The following is a 21,609-nucleotide window of genomic DNA, read 5'->3' as shown; positions in this document are numbered from 1 at the left end:
TAGTAATTTAAGATTTAAATTATGAAGAAAAAAACAAAAATTATCTTTTACATTAGGATTTATATTATTTTAACAATAAACTGTTAACTATACGGCCCAAGTTGAATAGTACCCACACTGTAAATTTATGGACTAATGTTGCTATCGGTCCAAACTAAAATATTTCCGACAATGGGCATTATTAAAAAATGTGTAATGGACCTTCCACATTCACATATTTGTTAAAATAAAAGGACACATGTTTTTAAATGCACAGAGTATCAAATAATCCAACTTCATTATAATTGAAAATTTTGATTGGGCCTGGCCCAATAGATAACACAGTCGATACATAAGTCGAATACAAATACAATTGGGCTAGCCCAAATTGCATAATTTCAGTGCAGCCCACTGTTTGCCACAATATAACCCAGTCGTAAATTACAGAGGCTACTACCTTAATACTACCATCATTAGCCGTCTAGATACAAAACCCACTATACCATACAACAAAAGCCAGTGGGTTATGTACATTTTACATGAAAATCCTTACGAAAAAGTAGTGCATAACATATAATTGAAGTCCAACATCATAAACTAAATTATACTAATCAAACATTTAATCGTCCAAAATGTTCCTAACACCAAGCTGGTAAGCACAACTAAGGGATGTTGACAAAGTCAACCACCTCGTCTCCATTTTGCAATTTTGCACCTGCGATTGTGTCAATCGGAGTTAAGTACTTACGCTCATGCATAAAAACCACCTTGATCGGATCTGCACCTGCTGCTTCTTCCCATTTGTGAAACAAACCGACTAAGTGAGTGTCCAATGCTCCCGAAACCTTCACAGTGATAGGATCCCTTGCAACCTCAGTAATGTAGAAGCATTTAACCCATGAGTTTAGATTGAGCACACTAGGCTGTAAAATTTGGTTATCAGAGTGAAGTTGAAAATCAGCTTGGCAAGAAAATCAAAGCCCTTCGATCGGATCGAGGTGGTGAATACTTGAGCCAAGAATTCGATGACCATCTGAAAGAAAAGGGTATACTTTCAGAATTGACACCTCCAGGAACTCCACAATGGAACGGAGTATCCGAAAGGAGAAATCGAACCTTGTTAGACATGGTACGATCAACAATGGGTCTTAGTGATCTTCCTATCTCTTTCTGGGGACACGCACTTCTAACTGCGGCACTAACACTGAACCGTGCTCCATCAAAAGCTGTAGAAAAGACTCCATATGAATTATGGACGAAGAAACCTCCTAGGTTATCTTTTCTAAAGATATGGGGATGCGAAGCATATGTCAAGAAATTGATTTCTGACAAATTTCATCCCAAATCTGACAAGGTTTACTTTGTGGGCTACCCAAAATAAACCAAAGGGTATTACTTCTACAACAAATCGGAGAACAAAGTGTTTGTTGCTCACGATGGTGTCTTTTTGGAGAAGGATCACCTTTCCAAAATGACAAGTGGGAAGGAAATCGAACTCGACGAAGTTCGTGAGGATGAGCAACAAAATCATAATGACAGTCAAAGTGTTCAAACAGCATCTGTTGACGCAGGTCAAAATGATCAAAATGTGCAAAGTCGAACCGACAATGCAAATGCTCAATCCATTACCCTACGTAGGTCTCAGAGGCCGAGATCTCAACCTCATAGATATCTTGGTTTAGTATTAACCGAGAATCAGGACATCCTGATTATGGATGGAGATGAACCGGCAACCTACAAGCAAGCGATGGCAAGCACCGACTCTGCTAAATGGCAAGAGGCCATGAGATCTAAAATGGATTCCAGTTTGAAAATCAAGTCTGGGACTTGGTTGACTTACCCGAAGGTTATACACCTATTGGATGTAAGTCGATTTTCAAGTTGAAAACCGACAAAGATGGAAATGTATTCATTTACAAAGCTAGATTGGTGGCAAAAGGTTACAGACAAGTTCATGGTATTGATTACGATGAAACATTTTCACCAGTCGCAATGCTTAAATCCGTTTGGATCCTCCTAGCGATTGCTGCATATTACAATTATGAAATATGGCAGATGGACGTCAAAACCTCCTTCCTTAATGGTTATTTGGAAGAAATTGTGTATATGACACAGCCTGAAGGTTTTGTCGACCAAAACAATGCTAGGAAAGTTTGTAAGCTTAAGAAGTCCATTTATGGATTAAAGCAAGCAAGCAGAAGTTGGAATCTGCGATTCGATGAAGCCATCAGTAAGTTTGGTTTTATCAAGAATCCAGATGAATCTTGTGTTTACAAGAAGGACAGTGGGAGTGACATCGCCTTCCTAGTCTTATATGTCGATGACATATTGCTCATTGGAAACAACATTCCGTTGTTAGAGTATGTAAAGGCCTGGCTTGGAAAGTGCTTCTCAATGACAGACTTGGGAGAAGCTCTGTACATACTAGGCATCAAGATCTATAGGGATAGATCGAAAAGGATGATTGGATTGAGTCAGAGTACTTATATTGATAAGGTACTTGCTCGATTTGGCATGGAGGAGGCCAAGAGAGGTCACCTGCCCATGTCACATGGCATAACCCTAAGCAAGAAGCAGTGTCCACAGACACCTGATGAGCGGGTAAGAATGAATCAGATTCCATATGCTTCGCTTATTGGATCGATCATGTATGCCATGATATGTACTAGGCCAGATGTATCGTATGCCTTAAGTGCTACGAGCCGTTACCAATCAGACCCAGGAGAGGCGCATTGGACTGCGGCCAAAAATATCCTAAAGTACCTGAAAAGGAACAAGGATAAATTCCTGGTGTATGGTGATGCAGAGGATTTAGTTGTGGAAGGTTATACCGACGCAAGCTTCCAGACAGACAGAGACGATTTCAAATCGCAATCTGGATATGTGTTCTGTCTAAATGGAGGGGCATTTAGTTGGAAGAGCGCAAAGCAGAGTACAACTGCAGATTCTACAACTGAAGCCGAATACTTAGCAGCTGCTGAAGCAGCTAAGGAGGTTGTTTGGATTCGTAAGTTCGTTGGTGAACTTGATGTTGTACCCTCTATAAAGGGTCCAATAGCCCTCTATTGTGACAAAAATGGAGCTATTGCTCAGGCCAGAGAGCCTAGGGAACATCAGAAGGTCAAACATGTCAAGCGGCGATTTCACATGATTTGAGAATGGAAATCAGAGGGTGAAATCAGAATTTGCAAAGTTGGAACGGATGACAATGTAGCCGATCCACTTACTAAACCTTTGCCTCAAGTGAAGCACAACAAGCACGTTGAAGCAATGGGAATCAAGCATATAGGATACTGGCTTTGATTTCCTTGTTTAGTGTTTTAGTTAATTTTGAGAAAAATTAATGTAAGACGCTAAGGAAAACCATTCAAGTTTTGGAGTTATATAAAATTTCATGCAATATTTTATTACTCCGTTATGCTATTTAATTGTGGTTTAGGATTAAATAATGAGTCCATTCGATTCTGAGAATATTCAAAATAAGGTATCAAGACCAGTCTTGGTAAGGAAACACCTATTAAGTGAACATTGAATATTATAATCGAAAATTATCCCTAATCAAGGTTATTTAAACGATGGACGATTAATGACCGATTGAGATTAGTGTGTAGTTTTATTTATAGCACCGTTTCATGTGCTACAAGGACATGATTGTCATAAATCATTTGCACAGGTATTGGTTTAGAACCATACTGGATCGACCTATGAGAATACTTAAGAAATTAAAAAAAATTTGTCATAAGTATACTTCTCATTATGGCTATCGGAACCTATTTCCTCGACCATGAGTATTGTGAGTTCTCTTGTTTGAGTACTAGTTCGCTTTGATGTTGTCAAACGTCTGCCGTAATAGGGGATTATAACGGCAACACTCGGGCGACTAGGTCCTCTCAGTAAGAGGAGCTAAATTACAAGACTGGGAATGTCCCCCTACTAAAATAGGGAAGATGTCTTTGTTGTATACAAGGCCTCTCGTAGAGCGAGACTGTAAAATGAATGGTCGTGCTCGGATGGATTTTAGAAATCATCTGTTTATTGACAGTCGGACTCGGAATCGGGAAACACTTCTGGACGTAATAAGGATGACAAAATAAATCTTACCTTATAGTTCATGAAGAGACATTAAGCGACATAGGAAAAAGGTTGTACACAAAATGCGCACTTGTCCGGAAGGACAAGTGGGAGATTGAAAGGAATGGTGTCCTTCGAACAAGTGTACTATTCCGTTAGTGGGTTCAGAATTATTAGAAAGCTAATATATTCAGTGAGGTCAAGTGATCGGAATGCCTGGGTGGAGGCCGCTTCCGATTAGTAATATTAATGAATAATTAATATTACAGCTTAATCTTGACTGACCCCTTTGGGTCACACCCAAGCATTCAACAAACCGAACCGACGAATTAATTCGGAAGGAATTAATGAGTCGACCGAGTAATATTTATTTAGACGTCGGAAATTCGAGCTTAGAGCGTCGAAACCGAGCGTCGGAAGTCGAGTCGAAAAATAGTGAAAGACGAGACGAGAAATAGTAATAAATCAACAAAAGACCAAAATACCCCTAACATCGGAATGCCCAAGCAAACCGAGTGCTAAGGGCGTATGTCCTAGCATGGTGGCTAGCATGCGCACCAAGCCGAGCGTAGGCTGGCTGGTGCGTGCTAGCGCACCCATGCTACCATTGCAAGGTTAGGCGCTGCCTAGTGTGTGCTAGCATGCTAGGCACAGCCTTGTGCGCGCAATGGCTAGCAAGCCATGCCGCAACAAGCTGCAGCAGCTAGCACGCTAGGCGTGCCAGCTCGCCACAGCTAGCAGCAGCATGGCTAGGCCATTGCTTGCTGCCTAGAAGCGCTGGCCAAGGCACAAGGCCAGCAGCAGCCCGCACAAGCATGTTGGGCTTGCTGGCCAGCAGCGCCTGGCAGCACGCATGCGAGTCCTAGGCCTGCTGGGCTTGCTGGGCGTGGCTGCCACGGACAGCAGCACATGGCAGCCCACCTTGGCTGCCTTGGTGCCCAAGGGTGGGTGCCATGTGGCTAGTGGTCCTTGAGTGTGTGTGGAGTGAGGTGGCCGATTATGGGAGAGGGAGTGGGGAGCAAGTTTGGTCCCCCCCTTCTCCAAGTGGTCCTCACCTAACCACTCACATGAGCTTGCCACTTGTTGATTTATTACTAGCTTGATTATTAATTTTATTTTAGCTTTAAAATAAAATGGAAAAATCATACTATCCCACATTGATGGGAGAGTAAATGATACTCCCATCATTTCCTATAAATACCCAAGTATGGGCATTTAGAATGACGCTTGAGTAAGAGTTGAAAAAGGCATCACAATTAGTGAAAACCTTTGAACTCAATATAATTACTCGGGTTTTATTGGTCGGGTCTTTCTAACCCCAAGACATTGGACCTAGTCGGTTTTGTTGGTGCGGGTGGACTTCGTTGGAGGTCTCCGTGTGAGCGGGACTTGAAGCTTTCAAGTAAGAGCTCATTTTGGAGCGAAGCACGCGTCAAAGGTAATTAGCACTAGTAGAAAAATGTACATTTGCGTCGCCATATTTGCGTCACTCATTCTAAGGAGCGAAGCAAATGTTTATTTTTACCTTCCTTTTAAATTATTTGCGTCGCATATTATTTAAGAAGCGACGCAAAACTCAAGTGCATTTCAGCTTTCTATCATTTGTGTCGCTCCTATTTATTAAAGCGACGCAATTAATAAACTTATTTGCGTCACACATTAGTTAGCAAGCGACGCAAATAAGTGATTAAGTAAATTGCGTCACTCTTTTACTAATGAGCGACGCATATGTACATTGTACAACATTATAAACAAGGTTATTTGCGTCGCTTTTTTATAATAAAGTGACGCAAATAACTCTTTTGGCTTTAGGTTTTTCTGCGTTTTTTTACCTTAGTTTTTCATCAGGTACCTACATTCACTATACAAAAAGAAAAAAAAACAAGAGTTCTTAAATTCCAGCGAATTTCTACAGCAAAACACCCACAAATTTGTCTCTGAAATCCAACAAATACGGCCAAAAAATTGCGTTTCCCCAGCAAATTTAACATCTAAAATCGCAGTGAAGTCGAAGACCCATAATCGGCTGCAAATCCGAGCAATTTCGAGCAAAAATTTAGACCAAAAACCTTAAGAAATTCGAAGCCTTAAACCCAGAAAAATTGATTGTTTCCGACCAAAAATCCCCCATTTCGAGCACAAAATCAACTCAAAAGCATACAAATTCGAACCCTAAAAACCCCAAAAAAATTCAATTTCGGTCTTCAAGTTCGATTGGGGGATTTCGTGGGGGGATTTCTAGGGTTTTTGGCAGCGACGCAATATACCCTAAGAAATTCGTCCCATTTCAGTCATTAATAATTTTTGTTCGAATTTCAGTCAAGAAATTACAACAACAATAGGTTAAGTCAAGAAATTACAGCAACAATAATTGTTTGAATTACGTCTTTTTCTGGGTTCAAGTCAAGAAATTACAGCAACAAAAATTCGAGCAATAACTGAAATTTTTGAGTGGAAAAATCGCTTAATTTCGCCCCAAAAAACCCGAGGAAGTTCAAGCAAATTACAGCAACAACAATTGAAGTTCGATTTCAGCTCGACATTGTTGAATTTTTGAAGTCAATTCCACCTATGGTAAGATTACTTCTATTTATGTTCAATCTTTTCTTGGTTTAAGGCTTCGAATTCCGGGAAGATTAATGAGTGTGCTGAGTAAGCTTAATTTGCAAACTTTGGCTATTCTTACATGATTCATAATTATTGTGTTTCTGCTTGGTAATTTTGCAAACTTTGATTTAAGTTATTACTGCCTTAATCTATTCTAGTCTAGTACAAATGTACATTACTTGATGATTTAAGTTATTACTGCCTTAATTGCAACTAAAAAGTCCATTATAATCTGGGGTTTATTCATTGAAGCATGCTGAACGAGCACTTCAGTCGAGCGATACATTGTTATGTCTATCTTAGTTGTAATTAGCCTAACAGATGATTAAGGTTTACGTGCTCGCATTTGTAAGCATCGAAAAGTCGATATCCATCATACATACTGTCATGCAGCTTGATTATTGCTGGCATGCTGTTCAACATACCTTAAGAGCATGGTTCAACCCCTGGCCTAAGATCTGCCTTTTGGTCCAAACTTAACTTTTCCGGCAGTTGGAAATTGAACCTTTTCTGAACTTGGACCACAACAAGCAATTCAAGAATTAACATGAAAATATAAATATAAATATAAATATAAATATAAATGGAAGTATAAAATGTCAGTGTAATCATTGAAGTGTAGCAAACTTAAAATTTACTGTAATGAAGCTTTAGGTGTGGGCTCCTGTAATGGTCTTCACATATTCATCAGTTCTGTAAGACCTTTTTGTTTTGCTGGTATTAGAAATTTAGTTTAAACCTTTATTGAAAAGGAGGCAATGTCAATATTTCTTACTCAACTAATGTTATGACTATTTGGCTAATAATGAAAAATAGTGTAAATATACTTTTTAACTAGTTGTTTTTAGTGATGATGGTTTTTAACTTGTTTTTAAACCTAGTATCAAGTTTTCTTATCTGTTAAGCTACTTTTGAAGGCCTAAATCTGGAGGAAAAAACCCAGAATTATTATTATTGTTATTATTATTATTATTATTATTATTATTATTATTATTTTCAATTTTTTTTTTGTAAGTCTCAAGCATGAACAATTGTCATCTCCGATTCATTAAAATGGAGAATCCGTATGTTCCCTTGTAAATGGTTGAATAAAAGGAAGTTATTGTGAATCAAATGATCATTGATAAAACAATTAATACATATGAAATTATATAAGGGAATGGTGTTGTATGCATTGCTTTTTATCTTAGTCTAGGGCTACCGGGGTAGATTCTAAAACATTGCTAATTGCAGATCATTTGATCCTTACGCTTAAGTAAAAATTGATATGTACTGTAATACACTTTGGTTATGCATGACATATTCATCCTTTGTTACATTAATTCACTTATGATTCTAGTCTATTAGCCGCTTCATCTATATATACTGCTTGGTTAGTTCTCATCTGGAAATATTTTTTTCTTATTGATTTCTAAATTTTGGTTGGTTTGAATCTTGGCAGTACTTGGATGAAAACAAGTCTTTGATTCTGAAGATTGTGGAAAGCCAGAATTCGGGGAAGATTAATGAGTGTGCTGAGTAAGCTTTATTTGCAAACTTTGGCTATTCTTACATGATTCATAATTGTGTCTCTGCTTGGTAATTTTGCAAACTTTGGCTATTTCTCTCGTGCTCACTCTTGTTCTATGAGATTTAGGATCACGAGCACACACGCAACTATGTTGGTTTAATATATGTAATTTTTTATGGCAGATTCTTAATTATGCGGAAGTGAATTCCACAAGTTGCTCGAGGTTCTGGTTGTGGAAAAACGATTAAGGCGGTAGTACGCATACGAGATTGTCTTCACTTGTGGTATATATATCTGAACCATTCTTTGCAATATTAACTTATTTGTTCTGGTTGGTATAATGATTGTGAATTGTATGAGATTTTTAATTGTGATATAATTGATTGGAATTGCAATAATACTTGCATCATTGACTTAGATACCCGTTCAGGGCTTACTCATTAGGAGTAAGTCTTGAATAGTCCCCGGTTTGGGACTGTTCTTGAATGTTCTATCTCATTTAGGTGATAACTACTTGAATGGTTTTGGATCTAAGAAGATCATGGCTCACTATTTCCCGATTGTTCTCTGGGTACATATGTTGATAGCCGATTATCTACATTGTGTGCTTGGAGAACTATAGGGAAATGCTGCCGGATTTTCTTTAGAACCAAACTTTACAAGTAGTTATTAGTGGGTTAGGACATTCAAGAATATTGTATGGCGTAGAAAAGGGTATATTCCCACGGCATCTTCAGCATCCAGTACTTCATCTTGTTCTTCGGTTGTGTCTAGTTTGCCGGATAGGACATATGCTTGGCTTCTAGCAAGATCAATAGAAGATGATAAGAGAAATCCTTATTTGCCGGATGAGAAAACAAGAGAGGTGAAAGAATCCATTGTAAGTATGTAATAAGTCTTTATTTCAATTTTGAATATATTTTGTTAAGTTTATGTATTGCAACCAAAGTTTTCTAACTTGAAGTCATTGTGTAGGATAATTGAGAAAGCAACAAGCTGAAGGAAACTTTGTTCCTAATAGGCATGATGATATCTTATCTCGTGCCCTTGGGAAAAAAGATCGTAATGGTCGGGCAATAGCATTTGGCAGTGGAATTGGCATTAAAGCTGTATGGGGATCCGGAGAGAGGCGTAGTGGCCGACGCGGTAGGGAATTCGGAGATGATGAGCTGGAAGAATTAGAGGCAAGAGTAGCCCGGAGGGTACGAGAGGAGACTATGCAGGAGATGGATTCTAAAATGGATTCCATGGTTCAAGAGAAGTTTATGTTATTTGCTAAACAGATTGGTATTCAAATTCCAACTGAAATGATAGAAATGAATAACATAGGCCGGACGACTCAACAAAATCCTAGTAGTTGCCAATCAGTGGGTGATGATCCATTTGCAAACATACAGGTATCCAATAGTTTGTTATCTTCATTACCCGAAGGTGAAACTATTAAGGTTAAGGCTGATGCTTGGACCTTTAGTTATGAAGACAGTAAGGACATCATTATCAAACGTGAAGATGTCAATCAACTTCTCACAGGAGCTTGGCTGAATATTTCAGTTTTGCAAGTTTTTATGATGTAAGATATTCAAATTTCACTCTTCCCATATACTTATTTATTACCATTTATAATGTTATTACATGATATTTATGTAGGGCCTTGAGTGACTTACTCGATACGGAGGAAGTGGCTTCCATTGGATTCATGTGTCCGGAAATGATTTCAGAAACCTATTTGCATAGTGATGCTGATCGTATCCTACTATACATGACACATGTGATGGAAAAACAAAAATCTAAGCAGTTCATCTTATGCCCATACCATGAAAAGTATAAACTTTGAACTTGTATTTATTTGAACTTTGCAAATTGTTGATATTATTTTACTCTTTTACAAATGTGTGTCTAATTTATTATGTAGGAATCATTGGGTTCTTTTGGTCTTATGCATGGCTAAGCGTGAAGTCATCATCTTTGATTCTTTGAGGCAGAAGCGAAATTTAGCAATTAAGTTTGCAATGACAAAGTAAGTCTAGTTTGTTATTAATGTCATGATTTTATGTGTGTAAGGGTAATATATATGTTATTTGTTTCAAATGTCTAGTGCTTTTCGAAGTTTTAAGGCATTAAGTGAAAAATCTAGGGGAAGTAAATTGACATGGCATTTGGGACAGGTTACCTTAATTTCTTACCCTAACTTTTAGTTTCTTAATAATTGAAGTATAGCAATTTAATTCAACTTACAAATATATTACATGTAGTGTCCTCAACAATTGGGTGGACGTGAGTGTGGCTACTACGTCATGCGTTATATGTACGAAATACTTGAACATCACCATAGCAGTGAAGATCTTATTCAGGTATGAGTTGTCAAATATTTCATTTTTGTTTGATAAATACAATTTGATGTTAGCTACAATCTTGAATTAAAACTTGCCTCTTGTATATTCGTTGTGTTGATAGGATTTTTCAAGAACTACACCGTACACCGAGGAGGAGATAAATGAGATCCGAGATATTTGGGCAGAGTATTTTATATGTAATGTTGAACTTTAGATTTACCACTTAGCGCATGTTTGACTCTTGTTTTGGATTATAGGCTTGAAATGAAGTAATTTGGTTAATTGGTGTTGGGATGATGAGTATAATGTCTAAGATATTGAGATGTAAATTATTGGACAGGTTGTTAATATAATGTCGTCATTCCCAATTTTATGGGTAGGCCAAATTACAAAGGAGACTCTGGCGAAATTTACATTTGCATTATTCAATAATATTGCATTTTAATTTCAATTATATTAGCGTTAGCATATTACTTTATACCTAGGAAAACAGGTACTACAAACATATACAAGGCAATTATTATATTATAATTAAAAAAAAAAAATTCACCTCATTTGTGTCACTCATTAAACAAACAAGTGACGCAAATACAGCAGTTTTGTATTGTCTATTCAGTCATTTGCGTCACTCCTATATAAACAAGTGACGCAAATAACAAAAAATAATTTTATTGGAAGAGTCATTTGCGTCGCTTGTTTATAAAGGAGCGACGCAAATAACAAAAAAAGTTTATCTGAAGAGTCATTTGCGTCGCTTGTTTATAAAGGGACGACGCAAATGACTAAAAATAAGTTTATCAGAAAAGTCATTTGCGCCGCTCTTTTATAAAGGAGTAACGCAAATAACAAAAAATAAGTTTATCTGAAGAGTTATTTGCGTCGCTCCTTTATAAAAGAGTGATGCAAATAACAAAAAATAAGTTTGTCAGAAGAGTCATTTGCGTCGCTTATTTATAAAGAAGCGACGCAAATGACAAAAAATAAGTTTATCAAAAAAGTCATTTGTGTCGCTCTTTTATAAAGGAGCGACGCAAATGACTCTTATTCTAGGCGCGACGCAAATGACTTAAAATTCATTTGCGTCGCGAGCAGTTGCGTCGCTCATAGAAGCGACGCAAATACACTATAAATGAGCGACGCAAATAAGCCTTTTTCTACTAGTGTAGCTTATCTTAATCTTGTGATTAATTAAATTATGTTTATGGCTTTATTTATTGCGAGTGCGGTCTTGTTTTTGGGTTTGTTTCCGCGGTGAGTCAGACTCACCAAACCCCAACAATAGTACCTATAGGTGTCAATTCGTATAACCGGATGGAGTTTGGATCGGGTCTATTCGGGTTGGGTCTGTTCGGGTCGGAAATGTTCGGATCAAAATTATCCTTTTAACTCGGATCGATTCGGCTCAGGTCAAATTCGGGTCTGGTCAAATACGAGTGTCGGTCTATCGAGTCCAGATCGGATACGGGTCGGGTCAACTTCAGATCGATTCACTTTATGTTCAGATATATTTGGATCGGGTTTAAAACGGGTTTAGCCGTATGATTTCGGTTCGGTCAATTTCGGTTTAATTCCTGTTTGTGTTTGGCTAGATTTTGGTCGAGTTGACCAAATTCATATCCAAATAAGGTTATTTTTAAACTAGAGATATTGTTTAGTTTATACCTTATTATTGAGTCAATATGATTATTAATTACGAAGCACGAAGTTTTAGATTTCTCATATGATCAAGTTATGTGTAATTTTTATCTTTCGAGAAAAATGAGATTGAATAATTATCGATGACTTTTCATACCTATATAAGTGAGAAGTCATACCGAGCTAGTGATATATTGACAAATAATAGTTACATATGGTGATAAATACAAAAAACTATGTCCTTTTTCGGGTAAATTATGGATCGGATTGACTTTGGGACGGGTCTAATCGGTTCAGTTTGAGTTCATGTCGGATCAAATTGGAATCGGGTTGAGTTTAGGTAGGATCAAATCGGTGCCGATTAAGTTCATAACGGGTCAAGTTCGGATTCGGGTTGTGTTCTATTCAGTTACGGATCGGGTTTGATTCTTGAATTTCTCGGATCAAATCGGATCGGTTAGATTCGAAACGGATAATTTTTTTCGGGCCGGTTCGGTTTTGACACCTCTAATAGTACCACCATAGTCACTACTTGTTTTATATATATGAATATCAACCACAAGCACTCCCCACCCTTCACCCCTTTAACCAAACGCCATTTGATCCTATCCAATTCACAAGGTAGTCATCTTATCACCACCATGCCTATCCCTAGAATTGCCTACACCAAGAATTTTAACCGTTGCTTCCTATATTTCAACCCACCCGAAGCTACCCAAACCGAGCCCGATTTCAATTGCATGATTTACCTTTGTCATGATGAGGCCAACAATCCCGAGTTTGTGTACAGACAAACTATAGCCCAGATGATCCTAAACCCAAATGTTTTCAACCCTCAATACTCCACTCTAAAGATGCGGCCTAACCACCTTCGAACGGTGACTAAACCAGCCCACATCCCCAGCTTTTACGATTGTTACGCTTTACCTGATGAAGCAAAAGCAATCATCAAGTGGTACTTGGAATACCAGAGCATGATCCCTCAAAATTTACAACACCTGATCGATCCAAAGCCAGTCTACCTCTGCATGGGAACATTCACCGATGCCTTCCAGGTGATTGATGTTCCCTTGTTTGAGTGTTTGATTATGGTGAAAATTTATAGGGCTACAAAATCTACAAAGAGAGGGCCATTCCATGTTGTATCCTTTGATCCAGTTGTGTGCCCAAATTGGGTTCCTCATTTAGAGAATATACCCAAAGACACTAGAATAGTTTGTTGGGAGGGATTCCTTTTTAGAAAATTTTAATTTAATGTATGGTGCAGTTAATCCATCGGTTGTTGTACTCTTAGAAACAAGACATTTCGATGAAAATGTTAGAGAAGTAACTTCTCAGCTGCCCGTTAACTTCAGAGTACACACAAGTAATGACTATTCTCTACAAGGAGGAATTCATCAAGATGGTGGAAAATCCCATGTTCTCTCATTATGCATTGACTGATGTTGTGTTACAGGTAACGCTTATGTAATACTTTAAGTTAGTTATTAACGATGGAAAAGTACTTATAAAAATTTTCGTATTGGCAGGGGAAACAAACAAGTCCGCCGAACCTGAAATTTCTTTGCCCAAAAAAGCTCGAGGCCATCAAAGAGTGATGATGGTTATGGTTGGGTGCTGTTGTGAAGGGGTAAAAGGTCTATGAAGTGGGTTGGTTTTGCTTTTCATTAGATTATTAATAAGTTCCATGAAAGGTGTTACCAAATTACTAACATTCACTTGTAAGTCATTATGTGAAATGCTCGTTTTATAATTGCTATTAGTATAAGTATAAGTAGTGGGACTTTTAAATTTTCATGTAATATGTAAGTCCTACAATTAGTGGTATTTGCGGAAGTAATTTATGCGGATAGGACTTACAAATTTTCAGTTAATATGTAAGATGTGTAACATTGTGTTCTTACGGAAAAGTTGATCTTTATTTCTTAAGCAAATGTATTTCTTCAGGTTGCTAAACCTCTACAATTTTACTGTATAAGTACAACATGAAAAGATAATTAATAGTTCTAGTTTAATTTTATTTTTGGGATTATTAAAATGAAAATGGAACATTGAATATATCGAGGAATTAGATAATATAATGTTTAGGCTTTAATTGTTTTAATTTTATAAAAAAAATAAATAAGCAACAACAAAGCAAAATTGGGTAAACAAAAGAACTAAATAAAAAAAAATATTTACATACCAAATAAATTTTGGGTTGAAGGATGAATAACTTCATTTAATATAATATTAAATGCAGTTGATAGAGTAAGTGAAATGAATTAGATTTAAATGTTTAAAATTATTAGGAATAACTTAATGGAATTTTAAGTTAACCAGAGACTGAAAAAACACGCAAAGAATACTTCCTCTGTTCTATTAATATTGCAACAATGGACTTTTTACACTATTCATCACTCTTGTTTGACCATATAATATAGATTTAACTAGGATAAGCAAAATATAGTCATGTGGGATCTTATTGGATTCGTCTCATAAAATACTTTCACAATATCAACTTTTAATAATTTTTACTCTTTCACAATTATATATATTTAGCATATAAATTGTGTTTTGGGGTGCGTAATTTTCTCATTGTTGCAATATTAATAGAACGGAGAAAGTACTTAACAATGTGTATTTCAACTATTACAAAAATGATTTTTTGTAGGCCCAAAACTAGTGGATATTATAAATATTTCAACAACAGGACAGCCATTTGATGATATTAATCAGTATATCATATCAGTAGTTTCCAGTAATTAAGAAACTTGAATTGGCTATCAAATAATAACAACTATATGATTAACTACAATCCCGTAACACTAAAAATCTTTTCGCAAAAAAATTAAAATTCTAGTAAAACTAATGTGAGGTTAACAACTCTCCAGACTACGTATGTTTTTAATAAGGTAAATCATCATAATTTGGGAATTGTATTACAAATGATGTGATGGTACTTAGTTTGTTATTTTTGGGTTAAATAATCACAGTTTGTATTAGATTAATAATATAACTCTGATGAATAAAATTACATAATAAAATTATATAGGATGGAACTTACGCTATTGTAAGTTTCAATACATTTCATCTTCGTTTTATTAATTATGGTTTTCCAACGTACAAAGATAGTTATATTAATAATGAACAATTTAAATATTCCTAAATTTAAAAGTAGGTACTCGTCTGTTAGTTCTTCCTCCTCGTCCAGTTCAAAAATTTAAAAGTGAACTACTTAAAATATTTTTTGTTGCTAGAAAATGGCTCCAAATTTTCCCGCCAACATTTGGCATTTTGGCGGATTATTTATTGCATAGTTAGCTACAAAAGGTGGGCAACAACACCTGGAACTAACAGCACCTAATCAACTCTACTAAAAACACCATGACTCCCAACGAAAAACTTAAAAAAAAAAAAAAAAAAAAAAAAACAAAAGAAATACTTATACCAGCTACCATCATTAAACCCCTAAAATATATCCAACCAAAAATGAAGAGGAAGAGGTTCAGCGCCACAAGTTCAACCCAACCTAAAGGTCTCCTTACAATGGTAAAAAGTTGTGTTTTAAACAGTAAGGGGGAAGTTCCAATCAAGCTTGTAGATGCAAAATCAGCTGCGACCACTGTCTCCCAAGGTGGTCAATTTGGGGGTGATATTGTGGTTATTCACCATAATAACCAAGTGAATCCGGGATATTTACCAGAGTTGTCAGATCTTGCTCTTTTACCTGCAACTTTAAAAGTTGCGAACCATGGGGGTGAGGGTGGTATTGGATGTGAAAAAATCATCCCAGAAAGCATTACCAGTTTACTCGCTGCTTCTGCTACCCCAACAATTCAGACGCACATTCTTACAAAGGGAACTAATTCCATTCACTTCAACAGTTACAATGACTACAACCACTTATTTTTAACACCCAAATGTTGTAAGATTAAACAAATGTCTATTTCTTCAATTTTACACAATAGTGAGATATTAGACGGAAAAAAAAAATCAAAATTAATTTGAGTGTAGAGAGCAATGCTGATGTTAAAGCAGGATCGATACAAGGCCGCAATAAGTGGGTGGTGTGGAACTGCAAAAGCATGGCCAAAAATACATTTGTGCAAGAATTCCATACCATGGTGGAATTAAATATGACAGACGTGGTTGTCTTAACCGAAACAAGAGTTTCAATACACATGGCCCGTGTGATTAGCCATGGAATATTTCCTTATGCTATTGTGGTTTTCAGGAAGGAAAACAGTCTGGAGTTAATTGATAGCTTTAACAACTCAAAGATGTGGCGATCTTTGAATTGATATCAAAAGCACTACATACTTTTATATTTAAGTGCAGGTCATCTTTTGTCAAAGTTGAATGTAAAAGTTTACTACTTGATGTCCTGTAGCAACCTTAATGTGTAGATGAGAATGAAAACGCCTTTGTATTTTGCAATATGATGTAAGGTCGAGGTTGTAATCGAAGTGCATGGGCCTTATAGCCCTATAAATTATTCTGGATTCTATAACTCAAAATATTAAGGAGCTTTGGATTAACTGAAAAGTATTCGAAAAGGCCCATAACATCTTTTGCCCCATCTGAATATTAGGCCATATGTTTGTTGGGCCATATTTGTGTTCCTACGGGATTCTATCTGGCCATATTTATGGACTTATAATTATTGTCCTAAAGGTAATTGATTGTTAAACCAAGTTAATGTCCTTTGTTATTGAATCAGCAGATAGCAACATCATCTCAGACCCCGCAATAGTCTTTAGCGCAATACAAATCCGGTGCATAACAGGAGCACAGCTTGAGGACCTTCTGTCCGAGAGATGAACCTACAACCAAAAAGTTGTAAGAATAAACGATGACCACATTATACAAAAACTCTAACACCACGACATACAATACTCACCTTTGACACAACCACTAACACTGGACATCTAGGGTTGCCAATGAATGCCGACAGTGAAGGGAGCATAACAATATTGTAATCTGATGCCGCATCAAAGGATTTTACCTCAAGCTAAAACAAAATAAAATTAATTAAATTCAGACACAAAGGAAATAACTTTACCCACAACAACATAATCAATGGAATAAATAGATCAACAAATTTAACAAACAAAAAACAATAATACTTAATTGTTAATGAAATGTGCATGGACTTAGACTCACAAATGCACGAGATAACAAATGTGGCCAATCTCGAATGAAGAACCAGTTAGACCCTCTGAGTAACTGTCAAGAAAAAAATTTATTTGAACATATAAATATAGTCAGTGCAAACAACAATATGAAAATACCTGAAACCAGAGTGTATTAGCCAAGGTTAATCTAACCAATGAAATCATATTTCTTAGCAGGGACAGGGATCCGACAGATAGAAACCTACAGAAAACACCAAAAAGAGGTGGCTTACTGTAATGAAGCATAAACCATTCATATAGACCATATATTATTCATTACCTTCTACAGTTATCTACATTACCAACAAACGGCAAATCAACAAACCCAACTTCTATTTTGCCTTCTGTTGGTTTCACTCCTTCAGAAACTACTGTAACACCACTTCGACTCTCTATTACGTCTGTAAATTCAATCCCTTGGCGAGGCAACTTAGACGATGACGCCCCTCTACGTCGTTTAGGACCAGATGTGCAATCAATATCATCTTCGATAACGACATTACTTACAACACCCGGTCCATTTGTATCTCTAGCTTGCCTTGGGTGAACCTCCCCATACGCAACATCCAGAGTCTAAAAACAAAACACAAAAAATGTAACAAATGAATACTTACAATTATTACCGTAGTTAAAAAAAAGTAACTGCAGATGTAAGTTGAAAATTAACAACATAACATACCCCTAAACATCCATAATCACCTCCATTTGGTGATCTGTCCTCCTTGCTAGCAATTGTTATCTCTTTCATGGTCCACACCTTCAACCTAGGGAAAACACCCCATTGAACAGCCTCCCTATCAAGCCGGTCCAAGTAAAAAATCTGTCAAAAGAACAAAATCAATATACTTTTCCCATTAAAAACCACACTCAAACAAAGACATACACATTACACTTATCGTACCACAGCAAACAAAATGCAGCCTCCACATCCACCAGCATTCCCGCAAGAATAAAATCTTCGAGCAAAGGACCGGACACTAGAAAGCAACTTAGATAGCACCAGAGTGCACCAATCATATTCAGCGGCTACCATAGCACATGACAGAGCAGGTACCAAATCAGGAGCCAATGTAGGTGACAGAGTAGGACACAACAACATTTCCAATGCAATCAACAAGAACAGTGTCTTAAATTCCTCCTCCTGGTTCTCTTCCTAGATACTCTCAAGCCTCTCCAGCAACTTAGGGTACACCCTAATTCCTACAATATTGTAAACCGTAGATTGTCCATTCTGAGAATGGCTCTTTCGAGTTGTGCCATATTGTCCTAGTATTTTTCTAACCTTTTCACGCTGTAGTCTGTTTAATGTTTTGCAAGATGGAAGTACCTTTGGCCCATTAGGGATGCCAAGAACCCAATTGACTTGATTTTTAGACAGCCTTAAGCACCTTCCGTCTGGTGTTATTACCATCTTACTGATCGGATCGATTCGGGTCATTAGCCAGTACCCAAGCTGCCTGGGAAGATGCATGTCACCGGACAAATACAGCAGCCCTCCAAATCCCATTTCAGCTACCCAACGCCTCCTACGTGAGTCAAAGGTTTGACAAATCCTAGCAAAACTCTCCACCCGACAATTTGTGTTCGGTGGCTGTTACAAATAATTAAGCAATGTTTAAAGCTTACTTAAATGCAACATATGGAAAAACCTTTACTTAATTTACATAAAACATTACCTTAGATCTCGCCTTAAAAAACTCCTTCAGAACTTCTCCTTTAGCTTTCACTTGCCCACCACAAGTCAAACTATCGTCCTAAATGTTGATTATTAAAAATCAGCAAAAATGAAGAAAAGCCACACAAACAATCAATGTTCCCAGATAGGATAAGTATGTGGTTACATAATTACCTTGAACATTGCCTGAAAAACATGTTTGCTACTACCTTCCCGTTGCATGGTTTCCCCTAAATCAACACCAATAAAAATTATATAACATTGAACAGGATGGATTTAACTTATAAATATTGCATTTTTAAAAAGCAAAACCACTAACTATTTGTTCTTATACCCACAAAAAAGGCATGAAAATTTCCAACTGAATTTAACTAATACAACAAGCAGAGATTCACGACAACTGCAATAAATCACAATTATTGATCTAACACAAACAAAAATGGGTCTTAAACACTACACAAGCAATGATAATTCATATTGGCATCTAGTCACATTTTTCGGATTTTACAATTGATAACACTACCCGCTGCATTTTGCAATTCAATGCAGCCTTGCATTGAACAAATCAAATCAAAACAACTAACTTATTCATATTGTTGTTAAGGCCACACAAAAGACAGGAACAATTCCAATTGCAGTTATTGCAGACCTACAAATCAACTAAAATAAATCACATATATTGTTCTTTACACAAACAAAAATGGGTCTTACAGAATAAGCAATCAATGTTGCATTTGCAATTTAAAACAAACCTGGTTCATTTTGCAATTCAAAACAAACCCGATGCATTTTGCCGGCTAGTCCAAGTTTTCAAAATTAGCAATTGAAAAGAAACACGATGATGCATTTTGCAATTCATTGAAGCCATACTTGTCCAATTTTTGACGTATTTCGTCCACCACCCCAATACTTACATAAACACAATCGATCTTCTTTAATTACAATTTAAAATACACTACAAACGACACATTATGAAATCAAATTGCGATTCCATCTAAAGTAGAAAAATTAAAACAAAAAACAATGAGAACGCAAATACCAATTCCATCCAAACTACATACCAATTAAAATGAATCACTCTTCAATTGAAGCCAAATATTACATTTATTACGAATTACAATCAGCTAACCTGATTTCGTTCTCCACGATTCACTGGGGGGGACTGAGGGTGGAGCGGAATGTCAGATAATCCTATAACACTGCCAAAACCCAATTGGGACTACCTCAATTACAGTTTCAGCTACTACTGTCGATTACCCTCATAATTCAAGGATCTCTGATAACTTTACTGCACTCCCGATTCGGAGAGAAGGTTGAATTAGGGTTTCTGAGAAATTTACTCCACGATTTCAAGCAGACGGACGTTAACGTCTGAGTTGGAACAACGTTGACGTTCACGTCTGAGCTGGAACATCGTTTGCCAATTCATTTGAATAACTTGGTGGTAATGACTTAAATACCCCTAACTTTATTCGAGAAAAGACATTTTTGCCCGCTAATTTACAATTCTTGCAAATCAGCCTGATGAACATGAATTTACTATATATATATATATATATATATATATATATAGGTATAGGCGTATAGATATAGGTCGTTGGAGATTAAAGATTTAATATTTGAATTTGAATTAATCGGTAAAACAAGAAATTTTTGAATTCACAAGTATAACCCCTCGATTATAAGATTCAAATCTTTTTTTTTTCTTTTTTTTAAGAAATATAATATTCAAATCTTTATTATTATAGAATGGAATGTTATTATAGAAATATTTCTTTTTTGAATTTAAGTAATTTCTTTTTTTATACCAATTTCAGTACTTGAGAATGGAATATTATTATAGACTGAACATTTGAATTGCGTTTGCATCAATGTAGTGTTGGCTGTTTTTGCTGAAATGATGAAAAACTAGGAACAGGGAAGGTAAAATAGCATTAGTGTAATATTGGTTATTTTAGTTGAACTCATGTATTAGCACTTTGATTAGCATTTGTAATAAAAATAACCCTTAACGACAATTTGGTATTAAAAAAAAAAAAAAAAAAACTCTAGCTACATTTAAGCCATTTTTTTTTTTCTATAATTTCTGGTTTGGTCCATTCCTTCCCTTTACCTGATTTTGTTTTAATTTGTGTAAATACATGTATAGCAAAAAAAATGGATTCAATTAGATAAAAAGCACAAGAGGGAGAATATACGAGAGAAAAAAATGCGAATATGCCAAAAGCATTAGAATCTTACTAACTACAGAACAAACATTGTTAAACAGCACCCTTTGATAAAACTGCACTATCCTTGTTTCAGAATTTCTGAACTAAGCTAATCATCACCCTAATCTCTTCTTCCTCTTTTAATCAGGTAATCAATCTGCTAAATTCAATTTCAATTTATAATACTTATTGGTCTTTTACTTCATTAATTTATATATTTACTTGTTTTATTGCTCCATATTATAGTTTTTTTTGTCATCAACTTTTCCATTTTAGTTGTATTGAATGATCATATTTATATGGTAGACTTTGTAGCTCAAAACTATCAAAAACCTTAAATTCTGTTTAGTGTTTGTGTCATTGTGTGTGTGCGTGTGAGCCTGTATATGTTTGCTCCTTCACATCTCTGTTAAATGGACTATTCATTTCGCCT

At 36.2% G+C, this 21,609-nt stretch overlaps 2 protein-coding genes across 7 annotated transcripts; one reads left to right on the top strand and one right to left on the bottom strand.

Moving 5' to 3' along the window:
* The first annotated feature begins 5,767 nt into the window (after nt 1-5,767).
* On the top strand, nt 5,768-10,951 carry LOC110710586. Of its 6 annotated transcripts, XM_021888916.1 has the most exons (10): nt 5,768-6,624; nt 8,099-8,235; nt 8,350-8,451; nt 8,942-9,047; nt 9,143-9,737; nt 9,815-9,988; nt 10,080-10,184; nt 10,420-10,518; nt 10,622-10,702; nt 10,733-10,951. In XM_021888916.1, exons 5-9 carry the CDS (start codon nt 9,385-9,387, stop codon nt 10,659-10,661), a joined length of 771 nt encoding a protein of 256 aa, XP_021744608.1. In that variant the 5' UTR covers nt 5,768-6,624; nt 8,099-8,235; nt 8,350-8,451; nt 8,942-9,047; nt 9,143-9,384; the 3' UTR covers nt 10,662-10,702; nt 10,733-10,951. The 6 variants fall into 6 exon arrangements, with proteins under 6 accessions (XP_021744608.1, XP_021744604.1, XP_021744603.1 ...); XM_021888912.1 differs by having other exon boundaries at nt 5,770-6,624; nt 8,099-8,175; nt 10,622-10,951; XM_021888911.1 differs by having other exon boundaries at nt 5,770-6,624; nt 10,622-10,951.
* Nucleotides 10,952-15,287: 4,336 nt separating this feature from the next.
* Nucleotides 15,288-20,353, bottom strand: LOC110710616. Its single transcript, XM_021888942.1, has 10 exons — nt 20,096-20,353; nt 19,141-19,196; nt 18,968-19,045; nt 18,193-18,882; nt 17,971-18,111; nt 17,572-17,864; nt 17,445-17,493; nt 17,281-17,343; nt 17,018-17,128; nt 15,288-16,940 (listed from the first exon to the last, which is right to left on the bottom strand). The coding sequence occupies exons 4-10, from the start codon at nt 18,388-18,390 to the stop codon at nt 16,803-16,805; spliced, it is 993 nt and encodes a 330-aa protein (XP_021744634.1). The 5' UTR covers nt 18,391-18,882; nt 18,968-19,045; nt 19,141-19,196; nt 20,096-20,353; the 3' UTR covers nt 15,288-16,802.
* Nucleotides 20,354-21,609: the final 1,256 nt, after the last annotated feature.

The sequence above is a fragment of the Chenopodium quinoa genome, unplaced genomic scaffold (genome assembly GCF_001683475.1).
Source record: "Chenopodium quinoa cultivar QQ74 unplaced genomic scaffold, ASM168347v1, whole genome shotgun sequence".
In the NCBI taxonomy this organism is placed as follows: Eukaryota; Viridiplantae; Streptophyta; class Magnoliopsida; order Caryophyllales; family Amaranthaceae; genus Chenopodium; species Chenopodium quinoa.
Note: the sequence above shows the minus strand (reverse complement) of the source record. Positions and strands in the feature narration are given on the sequence as shown.